The sequence below is a fragment of the Ilyonectria robusta genome (assembly GCF_021365365.1).
Source record: "Ilyonectria robusta strain PMI_751 chromosome Unknown BGZ61scaffold_24, whole genome shotgun sequence".
NCBI classification, from domain to species: Eukaryota; Fungi; Ascomycota; class Sordariomycetes; order Hypocreales; family Nectriaceae; genus Ilyonectria; species Ilyonectria robusta.
Genome location: NW_025764458.1, coordinates 1 through 12,123, shown reverse-complemented (window position 1 = coordinate 12,123; position 12,123 = coordinate 1). Strand labels below are relative to the sequence as shown.

The 12,123-nt window shown below is 50.0% G+C and overlaps 4 protein-coding genes across 4 annotated transcripts; 2 read left to right on the top strand and 2 right to left on the bottom strand.

Annotated features, from left to right (window-relative positions):
* The first annotated feature begins 196 nt into the window (after nt 1–196).
* BGZ61DRAFT_459930 (histone-fold-containing protein) lies at nt 197–1,568 on the top strand. The gene is made up of 4 exons (XM_046246973.1): nt 197–371; nt 437–450; nt 507–560; nt 619–1,568. The coding sequence occupies exons 1-4, from the start codon at nt 212–214 to the stop codon at nt 1,303–1,305; spliced, it is 915 nt and encodes a 304-aa protein (XP_046098514.1). The 5' UTR covers nt 197–211; the 3' UTR covers nt 1,306–1,568.
* Nucleotides 1,569–4,611, bottom strand: BGZ61DRAFT_459926 (exocyst complex subunit Sec15-like-domain-containing protein). The gene is made up of 10 exons (XM_046246972.1): nt 4,461–4,611; nt 3,379–4,389; nt 3,184–3,315; nt 3,011–3,112; nt 2,845–2,954; nt 2,661–2,796; nt 2,313–2,605; nt 2,103–2,259; nt 1,776–2,029; nt 1,569–1,719 (listed from the first exon to the last, which is right to left on the bottom strand). Exons 1-10 carry the CDS (start codon nt 4,509–4,511, stop codon nt 1,641–1,643), a joined length of 2,325 nt encoding a protein of 774 aa, XP_046098513.1. The 5' UTR covers nt 4,512–4,611; the 3' UTR covers nt 1,569–1,640.
* A 1,242-nt stretch (nt 4,612–5,853) lies between these two features.
* Nucleotides 5,854–8,541, top strand: BGZ61DRAFT_557101 (RNA recognition motif 2-domain-containing protein; the record flags this gene model as incomplete). Its single annotated transcript, XM_046255675.1, has 12 exons — nt 5,854–6,291; nt 6,339–6,488; nt 6,565–6,822; nt 6,873–7,370; nt 7,416–7,537; nt 7,596–7,626; nt 7,677–7,694; nt 7,753–7,781; nt 7,830–7,873; nt 7,922–8,001; nt 8,053–8,167; nt 8,224–8,541. The coding sequence occupies 12 exons, from the start codon at nt 5,854–5,856 to the stop codon at nt 8,370–8,372; spliced, it is 1,932 nt and encodes a 643-aa protein (XP_046098512.1). The 3' UTR covers nt 8,373–8,541.
* Nucleotides 8,542–8,710: 169 nt separating this feature from the next.
* On the bottom strand, nt 8,711–11,409 carry BGZ61DRAFT_428983 (UNC-like C-terminal-domain-containing protein; the record flags this gene model as incomplete). The annotated part of the gene is made up of 2 exons (XM_046243766.1): nt 10,112–11,409; nt 8,711–9,973 (listed from the first exon to the last, which is right to left on the bottom strand). The coding sequence occupies exons 1-2, from the start codon at nt 11,402–11,404 to the stop codon at nt 8,711–8,713; spliced, it is 2,556 nt and encodes an 851-aa protein (XP_046098511.1). The 5' UTR covers nt 11,405–11,409.
* Nucleotides 11,410–12,123: the final 714 nt, after the last annotated feature.

Here is a 12,123-nt window from a genome sequence, read left to right as displayed (position 1 = left end):
GCAGGCCAGTAAACAGATACCTCCAACTACCAGGCGACTAAGTGTCAGGGGTAAGTCGTTCTCTATCGCACACCCCAGCCCATGGCGCAAGGCTCCAAGGCATCAAAGCGTGAGAACACCAGCCACGTGTGGTTGCTAGCTGAAGAGCGACCCGCCGCATGTGGCGGTGTGGCCCCTCCCGCCAGACAAGCTTGAGCCTCGAACAGTGCAGATGCCCAATCGTCATCGCGATTCTGCCAACCTCTCATTGTTTACGCTTCCACCCAGATCCCCATCAGTCGCTATGGACCCGCAGAACCCGTCGGCTTCGTCGCACCCTCAGCAAAACCGGCAGAGGCCGGTTTATGATTCTAGCCAAGGTGGACATTATGGTGAGTTGCGCGCTCAAGCTTCTTACCCGCCCGCCGCTTCATCTCGCTGACTCTCAGACGCGCAGGCGCTTGTGCTGCCGTAGGTTGACCTCACATCTCGCGACTCCGTGCGACACTCTGACGCTGGAATTACAGTTAGCATCGCAAGGCTTTGCGCCTTCTGAGCTTTACACCGGCCCTTGGGCCAATGTACGTTGCAAGCTCAACCCAGCCCGAATGCGCGCCAGAGACTAACCCGACGATGCAGGCTCACCAGGGCCTCACCGGCCAGTACAAGGACATCCTGACCACCTACTGGCAGCACACCATCAACCACCTTGAGAACGACACCCATGATTACAAGATCCACCAGTTACCCCTCGCGCGCATCAAGAAGGTCATGAAGGCTGACCCCGAAGTCAAGATGATCTCGGCCGAGGCCCCCATCCTCTTCGCCAAGGGCTGTGATATCTTCATCACTGAGTTGACCATGCGCGCCTGGATCCACGCCGAAGAGAATAAGCGCCGAACCCTCCAGCGCTCCGACATCGCCTCCGCTCTCGCCAAGTCCGACATGTTCGACTTCCTGATCGACATTGTCCCCCGCGAAGAGGCTTCGTCGCACGCCAAGAGGGCAACTGCCCAGCCTGCCGCCGCTCCTCAGGCCGTTCCCGCTGCCCCGGGCCAACCTCAACTGCCCGGCCAGCATGCCAACATGGCTCAGCCACCAAACCACTCCTCGTCGCACCCCATGGGACCAGCAGACTACATGGGCGGCCATGCTCTTGCTCCTGATCAGGACTACCGCCAGAATCCCAACATGTACCCCGGTCAGGTCGCCCCTGGTCCTGCGGCTCCCTATGGCCAAACCCAACCTCCCCCATCCATGTATGGGGAAATGGAGGGCATGTATCCTTACTCTGCAATGCAGCCCCAACAGGTATATACTCGCTGACTTAGCTGTAGTCCCTCGCCGCCCATGCTGATGACTGACAAATCTATCCAGGCCCCAATGGCTTCTGAGGAGTTTGAGTAGGCTCACTCACTCAAATTGCTTGAGACATAAGTCGGATCTACTGAGTGTACAAATTTGGGCGGCACTTGACGTGACGCGGGAATGGTGGAAAGGGCTTGGCGCAACGGACTCATGCTTATTTTAAGATAGCTTGCCAGGCATACATCTGCCTGTTGCAATCGCACAGTACAGTGAAGACATTCCTTGAAATCTGATGTTGTATTTGCTGCCCTAGCACTGGCAGCTCCGGAATGACTTTCTGTCTCGTTTCTATTTCATTTCATCATACCAAATCGTGAGGAGAAGTTGGCCAGCGGCGCGCTTCTAGCGGGACTCTGCGTAACAGGTGTCAATCTATCCACAACAGTCAGCAACGGTGTATCCACGGTTTGTTCAAGTCCCAGCAGTACTTTTCCAGCAGTATCGGCCCATTGAGAGCATCAACTCTTCCATATTTCTTATTCCGTGAGGAAATGTCAAAGAATTCATCATGGTTGTCGGATTGGAGTAAGTTTATCGTTTGTTGGAGCTCATCGAGATTCTCCCGCAGCATCTGGCCGTTTTCGAGACTGTCGACAAATTCTGTGAGGTATTGCACATCATGTGCCAGAGCTGAGACTCCGTTGGGGTTGATATGCTTCACGTCGGGTGACAGGGGTAGCGCCTTGGCGTCTAGTCAGTACAGTTCTACCAGGCACAGGTAGTTGGGTAATATTCAGAGATTGCAGTATACACACCAGGATCTTGCTTGCAGTATGACTCAGTGCATCAAAGTAGATCAACTCCTTGATCTCCCTTGGCAGACCCAACAGGGTTGAGCCCATAATGTTGGATAAATAGCGGGTTAGAGTCTGCATGTAGTTGCTAGGTTCACTCATTACCGTCGGAGCCGTCCTGTGCAGTCTTCGTCAGTTCTGTTGATTAAGGATTCAGCACACATATCTCACCAGTCGTATTCTGCCGTGTCCACAAGATCATCAATCTTCGAGTTGACCAACTCGAAGATGCGCTTCTCTGCGGTTTTTTTATTGTTCCTAAAGTGTTCAGTGGCGCTCAGTTTGAGAGGTCCGCCTGCTGAGGTTGATGAGCGCGCCCGGATCAACAGTTGTTCAAGCTCTTGACAAGCTATCTCAAAATGCTCCAGGTTGATGAGAATCTGCACTATCTGCCCCAGATATTGGGAGCTTAAGCGCTCGACCAAGGACTGGCAAACCTTTTCGGTGAGCAACTCGTCTAAAGACTGAGGTGACAGTCAGCAGTCTCTTCCGCCACAATGATTTGCCACCAGACAATACCTTCTTCAGGGTTTCGTCGATAACATTTGGGTGTTGGAAGTGATCATCGGAGAAGAAGTAAAACTGGTTGAGAAAGTTTCGAATGTCGATACAGCAGAGCGGGTACATCTGAGAGAATGGAAGAACGCAGGGGAATCTGTTCCATGAGTCAGAGGTCTCATTATCGTTGTGCCTTGCGACGTACGTGAGTTCGTCTGCTGGTTTCTCCTGCGTAAACCAGCTGACATTCACCACCTTCTCATATTCTTCGGGAGAGTTAATGGCCATCGGCATATAGTCATCAGTCGAAACAATCTACACAACATCGATATGTCAGCATTCTTCGTGACATGCAGGTCGTAGGTACACACCTCCTGAAAGTCTTCGCTAAATCGGCGCTTCAAGAGTTCGGCATACTTGTCGAAGAGGATAAGAAGAAAATTATCAAGCATCGAGACTGTGTATCCCCAGCCCTGCAGACTTTGTTAGCCATTACTCTCACTGCCGAGCTTCCTTAGCAATGTCTGATACTACGAAAGCTCACCTCCATCGTTTGGATAAACAAGGCAATGAAGCCCTTGATCTTAAGCAGAACCTCAGCATTGGTCACACTATTGAGCGCCTTCGATGTCAGCTTTATCGCAGCACTGCACATCGACTCCCAGAGCTCTTCAACCTGGAAGCAACCTTCAAGTCAGTAGGAGAACGTCGAAATAAGGGACAAAATGGGATTCCTTACGTCGGCCGCAGAACGTAAGTGGGGCACTCGTCGCATGGTCGCCTTTTCAATGATGGAGAATCCAGCTATGCCCTCCAAGAAACTACTCAGAGACGACTCATCCTCTGCCAAGAGGTCAACCGAACTGGGGAGAAGCAAATCCTTCTGCTGTCTCCGGGTAGCACCATACTCCGAACGAAACTTGTCCGTTTGGCCCAGTGCCTCGTGTATGTGGAGAGCTTCGAAGAGCGGCGTGAAGTCAACCTGAAGCTCCTCATTGTCCAACACGTCAAACTCCTCGTTTTCATCACTGACAAGTTCGATGGCCGAGTTCAGCTTGAAGTTGGCAAGGAAGGCGTCCTCTTCCACCCTTGTTCGCTGCCGTGACCTTCTCAGTTCAGTGTGATAGAAGGCCACTTCTCCAAGAAACTGGGAGGTTTCACGGATACGGAACAGCCAGGTATTAAGGTCGGTCATTGCAGCTTCGGAAATGGCTTTTTGGGAGGCAGGTATGGATTTCTGGATGACGTCGGCCAGCCGGTGCTGGGTGGCGTAGCGATTCTGGATTGTTGGGACGAGGTATTCATTTTGCAGATCTTCGAGAGACTTGAGGGCCGTATAGTACTTCTTGCGGCGAACTAGATCATGGGCGTTGTTGACGGCGTGGAGGATCTTGAGGGAGTCTTTGAGGGCGTCTGTTGCGTCGGCAATGTTCTGACGGACAGCCTTGGTGTTGACAAGAGCGCCCTTTTGCTCGGCCAACTTCTCGGTGCTGGACTGAATGGATTGGTTGAGTTTGAGGATTTCGGCAGTCAGGGTGACGGTGCCCTCGCGAACATGTTGGAGGCGGTTGACAGAGTCGAGGAACTCCTCATGTTTCGTAAGTCCGATGCGTTCGATATCTGCTTCGCGGTCTTCATAGTACCGACTGAGACATTGGTTCAAGAGGGCCGTTCGATTTGAGTGGGTAGCGTCTTTCAGGACTGGGATCAACTGGTCGACGAAGTCGGAGTCGGTGGATGCAAGAATGACCTAGACACGACGGGGTCAGCCGCTGGAGACGAGATGAGCGCACGGGGGGATACGGGGAGGGCAAGCTTCACATTAGGCACTGCAGATGCGTAGTCATCCACAGCCGGTGGACGTCGCGGCATGCCGGCTATCTCAGGGCGCTTTACAGCAACAGTGAGGTTCGTGGAGGTGGATGGATGGAGGGCGAGGGAGAGGGATCACGTCAGAGCTGGTACCTACTGGCAAGCCTCCGTAGTAGGTATTCACAGTGCCAAGCGCCAACAGAGCTACCATGCCGCGCTAGCGTCTCGTGCAGTGCACGGTCCACAATTCCGGTGTGCAAGTTAGGTCCTTAGTCCACCCATCGACATGGAGCTCTCCCAATATCGGAAGGTACGACTAGGTACTTACTCCGTACCTACCTTAGGTACCATAAGGTAGGTAGGTAGGTAGGTGCTTTGCAGGTACCACCAACTATTATACTTGCAGCTAGTTGCCCCAGGCTCACAGCCAGCCAATACCACGACGACTACTAATTCCATCACAACTTTATCTTTACACACATGAGAAGACCCGAGTAGGTGATGCGAAGTTCAACGTTTGCAAACTTCCCATTATCCCCAGTTTCAACTAGCTTCAAGGCCAATATCTTCAGCCTAGGCTCACACTCCTAAATAAGTACTGGAATGAATCATACGGGACCTCAACGCTGTGGAGTTGGTTGGTTACATGACGAGATGCAACCTACCCTCATCACTACACAGCTGTTTGTGGGAATTAAATATGATGCATCAACCATGCCTAACACCAAGGGCATGGTCTAAAGTAGAATCCCTCCTTGTTCGACCAATCTTCATCGTCAAAAACTCAGGGCCAAGAAGCGTATTGGGCTGAGCACTAGAAGACACATCGAGCAATTTAATCGTATCATATTGGGTACTAAGCATGCGACATACTAAGATACTCCTTCTTGTGTCCAATAATATTCTCACCCAAGGTAGCGCTGAACTGCGAGTCGAACAAAATACAGAAGTTTTCATCGTCCTTAACCGGGAAGCATTTCTGACGAATCCTAGCATAGCGCCCTCCCTGTTGTTTTGGCAGGTGCCTGACACTCATTGGTATTGAACCGGGGCTGTTGCTCCCGCCTGGGCCTTCTCCTGCCGTTTAAGACGGGAGGCCGATCGTGGCCAACCTGAGGCAAGTAGTCGAACCTGCCTTCCTCCTCCTACCCTATTATTTGACCAAGACAAAATTCCCCTGGACCCCTCTCCTCGTCCTTGCACCCTCATTCCCGTGCACCATTCCTCGATTCTCCCATTCTCATTTATCCACCTCAGCCTCTGTCAAGTGTTAAGTCCTGGAGGATCAAGGCTTGACTCCCACCTCTCTATCTCCTCCTCATCGCCATTCTTCTCTGTGGCCCATACTCCGTTGACATTCTCGTCACTGAGCTGGTGCTTGCCACTAGTCTGCCGTCTCACCATGGCCCAGCCACGCGAGAACCACTTCAATCCTTCCTCGCCACGGTCGTCAACCGGAGGGGCGGATTCCTTCAAGGGCACTCCAGACACTCGACTAACCGCTTTCTCTCCTGATGATGGCTCGGCCAAGTCTTCCAAGCTTCTCAAAAACTTCTCACGGTCCGCCTCTGCCACTCCCCCCGTCAGACACCCAGTGAACAGCTACCGTGGATCCGTCTCACATCTCGACAAAGACCCTTTTGTCAGTCCTGTTCACGATACCAGGTTGTCTCCCACTGCCTCCGCCTTTAGTCCAGACGCTCAAGCCGTGAGCTTCTCTCTGCCACACACCGGACAGCCCATCGCCACACTCCTGAGCACTGAACTCGGTGTTTCTCACCACCTTGATATCTCGTCGTCAATTCCTCTCTCTGTCTCAGAAGTCGATGCCTGTCTCACTGTATTAGCTCTTCCCGTCCACTCGGGGATGCTCTAACCTCGACTTAGAATCTTGTTGAGAACGGGGCTAATCTTCACGACGGCCACGAGCTCGAGGGAGCAAATGGACATGTCTATATCCATTTCACCGACATCAGGGATGCCTGCTGGGCCTTATCTACCATTCGATTGGCTAAGAAAGCCTGGAGCGTTGGCTACGTCAGCTGGGGTCAAACCACCAAGGCTTGTTGTGCCACCTCCCGGACCGTGACTGAGCTAACCGATTTATAAATAGGACGGATCAGAACCTTCGAACGAACGGCTCACTCAACTTGGTCAGGTTCTCGTTTTGGCAACTCTGCCCCCTGGGCTCGCTGGCAACGCTACCCAGCTGACTGAGATTGTCCAAAACGTCCTCCAGTCCTGCGGCCAGCTCTTTGCCTTGGTGAGACAAATCAACTACCCCGATGGTTCTTTCAGGGCGATCGCGCAGTATTGCAGGCCATCTGATGCAGTTACGGCCACCAAGACTTGCAATGGACTGACAGCCGATGTGAGTGTTCTTTCTTATTAGGAGTTCAATTTGTTAACAATTTTCAACAGGGTATTCATCTCACAGTAACACCACCTAGCCCCAAGACTTCGTCTACTTGTGACATCACCACGGCTCTGCAGGATATCTCGTTGGCGAAACCCCCAGGCGACCCGTATCAGCAGCAAGATTCTGGAGGCCGTGCTGTCCCCGGTGTCAATACCCAGCAATCATACTCAATGTACCCCTTCATGATTCAATCTCCATTGGCCGCCCCCAGCATGCCATACATTCTCGATCGTCTTCCCCCGTCAGGCCAAATGGGAACCATAGGCCCAATGACTCCGTCATATTCAATGATGAACTCCGTGTACCAGACACCCCCTTCCCCTGCCCTCACTGTCCACAATGACTTCAGTCCATCGAGATCCACATCGGGTTACTCTAGGGTTGACGCTCGCCGACAGAATGCAACTCGAATCACACGATCACCCTATCACAGCGCGGCGAGCCATCACAATCACGTCGATATAAGCCGAATTCGAGACGGAATCGATGTTCGCACGACGGTATGTTTCTTCTATCAGATCCTTGCCGTGTATTGACCCGATCAGATCATGCTCCGCAACATTCCCAACAAGGTCGACCAAGCAATGCTCAAGCGCATCATTGACGAGTCAAGCTGGGGCAAGTACGACTTCATGTACCTTCGCATTGATTTTGCCAACGACTGCAAGTACGTTGACATATTTCAATCCCCAAACTATTAAGAAAACCTAACAGTTTCCCTACAGTGTCGGGTACGCATTCATTAACTTCGTTGACGTAAGACATGCTCCCTCTGATGCCCTATCCGACGCTGACTGAAAACAAAGCCTCTCGACATCATCGATGTTAGTGCAGACATCTCTTTGCTTAAGTAATTCAAGCATGACTGACTAGATAACCCAGTTTGTCAACGCTCGAGGAAACCAAAGATGGTATGCCTCAGTTGTTAAAGCCCGAATTGATGCTAAAGTGAAACATAGGAACTGCTTCAAGAGTGACAAGGTTGCTGAAATCTCTTACGCCAGTGAGTGTCTTCTTACTATTATACTCTACTCGTATTGACGACAAACAGCAATTCAGGGCAAAGACTGTCTGGTCCAGAAATTCCGGAACAGTTCCGTCATGCTAGAAGCACCTCATTACCGGCCCAAGGTCTGACCTGCCAACAACTATCTGCAAGGTTCTGTGTGCTAATTTGCGTAGTTGTTCTTTACGTCGAATGGGCCCATGCCAGAACTTGCCGGTCAGGAAGAGTCGTTCCCAGAGCCCGACAATCAGTCTAAGATGAAGAGGAGCTGCGAGAATGCAGAGCACGTTGGTAAGCACCGCACGAGGCGAAAGGCATCCTCCCTTTTCTAACTTGCTGCCTGGCAGGTCTCTTTACGCCCAATGCTGGCCAGCACTTCCGAGATGAGCAGCGTCGCAGGCGCTCCCAATACGATCGTGGAACAAGACTAGCAGCCCTGGAGGAATATGACTACGAGACAGCGATCCAGCATTTCTACGGCTCGACAGCGCAGTGACATGGTGCCTTGTTATGAAGCTATTTCGACCATTTGGTCAGCCATTTCATCCTCATAAGTACGGATGTCGATGAGGAACTCCCTGGTGTTAATAGGCCACTGCCTAATTTGCTATATCTGGCTTTGTCATCTCGAATAGTCAGAGTGTGCGATAGCCATTCATAGCTACCAATACCGAATGAGCTCCTTAAATGCCCCAACGCCTAGAAATATCCCTGCGTGCATAAGAAGAGTTCCATCTCCACAGAAACTAACCCTCGACTTCGCTGACGGCTCGCTCCAAGGCTCTCGCTCAGAACGACAGCTTTTTCTCCTAGACAACCTTCAGAGGTCACCAGTTATGGGGACGAGGGATTTTCCGGCAATGCCGGCAGTGGTTTACGCACGCTGCTCTGCTGCATAGACGAAGAGCAGCGGATACCGGTTGCCTGAGTTTCATGAGGCTGGCGAGCCATGTCTGGTAACGGGAGATCATCCACCAAGCTTGGAGTTGGTGGTGGTGAGAGGCTTTCGCATTGGAGCAGAGCAGTTTGTTCGTCAACAGAAAGTGGGGTATGATGCCGCGAGGCTGGGTTCGAGCGAACACCCTGGGAGGCCAACGTGACAGGAATGTAGTCGCCTTGCTGGTTATCATACAAGGGGGCACTATGTCTGGCGGTCTCAAATGCAGACCCATATGGTCCGCGAGTGCGTGGAGATACCGCTGAACCAAAAGGAGCGCCATTACCCTGGTCGGTAAAGGGTGCAAGATATGGGAGAGAGACTCCGCGGGAGAATATGACGAGGATGAGGCATGAGAGCAGTAGCACAGCTTGAACGATGGCCATTCTCTTTTGGAAAACGACCTCATCTGCAAGAAGGTTGAGTCTTGTGCTCAAAGCTACAATTTCTCGTTGCGATTGTTCTCGTTGGCTTTCCAAAGCTATGACTGTGGATTGCCATATCTGATCGTACTGCTCACGAATTGTGCGTAGCTCAGCCAGTACTGTCTGATTCAGGTTCACGAGGAAGAGGTTGGCTTTTGAGATTTGCTTGTGTTCGGTCCTTTGTAATGACTCTTGCAAGTGTCGTGCTTGGTCCTCAACGTACTTGAGAGACAACGTCAAGTTGGATTCTACTTGATGTAGACGCTTCGTGATCGCCTTGAAGAAGCCTTCTTGAACCGGGGGAGACGACGTTGACGAACTAGCAGTTCCACTGGTGCGGTTCTTTGCGCTAGGCGGGCTTGGGGCCGAGGGCTTGCTACCGGAGACTACGGTTGTGCCCGGTTCTGAGCTTGAGGCTGTCTTGGTGCCGGTCACCAGCACGGTGGAGTTCACCGGAACGTCACCTCTCGCAGATGGTGAGTCAAGAGACGGAGTAGATGATGCCATAGATCGCGGGGCTGTCGGCGAAGCTGTCGTCGGCGGGGCTGTCGGGATATCGTCGACAACAGAGGACTCTGTCCTGGAAACAGTCATCTTGGCTGTTCCTCTACCCTCCATTGGATCTGGGGGGGCGTCGCGCCCACGCGAACTTCCCGAGTCGCCAACGTTAGCATTCCGGCGACGAGACTTATCTCCCTCCGGCAAGTTTGGGGATGCCTCGCAAGTAGCGACGGTCTGTGCGAAAATATACGAGGGAGCCATGAATGCAGAGCTCGAGGAGTTTTCAACAGGTGAGGGGATGTCTGCGAGTTGCTGGTGATTGGGGGGTTCTTGTTTGTTGTTAGACGTGGTCTCCTGGCTCCGGGTTCCGACCTGTGGCACCTCAGGCTCGTCTTCAGTGTGCGGTTCGTCATCTGGGCGAGGATCGCTGTGTCTCCACGAGTCCAACAGAGCCTGAGTTTGGGCTTCAGTGTGCGGTTCGTCATCGCGGCCAGGATCGCTGTCTTTCCACGAGTCCAACAGTGCCGAGCCATGAACACGAAGTAACGACAAGGGGCAGTAGTATTCATTCCCGTAATGTGTAAGGAACTCGATCTGCACGTACTTGGCCCAAATCTGCGGGTTTTCGATGAGGAATGGTTGGATATCACGCGAGTTTCTCGCCTCAAAAGTGCCCAGCTCCCTCCATCGCTCCGTCTTAACTGGGTAGCGGTCACTCACGCTGATCCTGAAATGGCGAATCATGCTCGAAAAGAATTCGAAGTTTGCCAAGACGATTGTGTCAATCAGAATGTCGTCGCTAAGCTCTACAATCACGAACTTCTGGCGGGCAGAGCATTCCAGTAACATGTACGAGTCTTTGTTCTCCACCAGGATCGCCTTGGTGTTCTTTGCACCAGGACCTGACTTCAAAACTGTAGCTCCAGCGTCAAATGAGGAGTAAGAGAACCGTTCTTTGCAGGTTTTGCCGGCGTCCTTACTTGGATGAATGGACGGCCGCCCATCATCTGAGGTCACAAGGTCCCGTACCCCGTTTTCACCAACGCTGTCGGGGTGCGATCCAGTACCATAATCTCTTTGATCACCAGCCTTGTAATGGTTGTTGTTGTTGTTGTTGTTGTTGTTGTCGAGGTAGCTATCAAAGTTCAGGGAGATCTCATCTTCTTCGCCCAATCCTGCGTGTCCCATGTCGGGTGGTGTTCTGTCGTCCGCTCCACGGTGGTTGGCGTGTCGAGATCCTAAATCTTGTGGATTTTGACCGGTCTCTCGAAGCATCATCTCCTTCCAGTCCTCGAAGGACATAAACGGCTTATTCGCGCCATCACCAGTTGGGTCTTGCGACTCATCGTTGGGTTCGGCGACAGTCGTCTGAGGGGCCCGCTCGTCTGAGGACCCGGAAGGTACGGTATTGAATTCGGTTGCATTTAAAGGTCTTTCGGTATTGGCATCGACGGAGGGCACTGGACTCGACCAAGTGCTCGTGAGGCAAGATTGTGGAAGGGAATGGGTAATGTAGTTGATCGTGATGGCGTCACATGTGGTTGCGGTCGGTGTCGCGTGTGGCTGTCCAGTTCTACTTTGGGCATCAATATCCGCATGCGCAAACGACGTCCAGATTAAGATGAACGCGATGGGCTGGAGAATGGACAACCAAGGAGATGACATTGTGGTTGCGGAGGGTTTGAATAATAACGGGACAAGGAGTACTGTAGGTAATAAGAGTGATAAGATAAGATATAGTAGGATAAGATAAGATAGATTTATTAATATAAAGTATATATATTTATAAAATACTTATTAAAAAAAATTGGTTTTTTTATTTTATTTTATTTAATATTATTAAATAAATTAAAATTACATAATAATTTTAAATAGTAAAATAAATAATAAATATTATATTTAATATTAAACTCTTAATAAGGGAATTTAATATTTAAATTTACTGTATTTTTATTTTATATATATTATAATTACTAGAGTTTAAATTTGGGGTTTAAGCTGCTTTTTTCTTTTTTATTAAAATTCTATTTAACTTTTTTAATTTATTTTAACCTTAATAAATATACTAATAATTTCTATAACCTAACTTTTAAAATACTTTAAAATCCCTAATATCTATAAGATTCTAAGTTATTTAAATTCTCTCTTTTTCTTTAAATAGCTAATATCTATACTAATTTAATATAGTATAATAACTTCTAGAATTAAAAGTTATATTTTTTATAGCTAATTTTTATAAGAAACTTTTAGCCTTTAATATTATTAGTATTTTTAATATTATTAGCTAGATTATATAATAAAGCTATTTTTATTTAAATAAATATAATATTAATATTAATAATCTAATTTTTTATAAATTAGATTTATTTTTATTATTAAGAAAA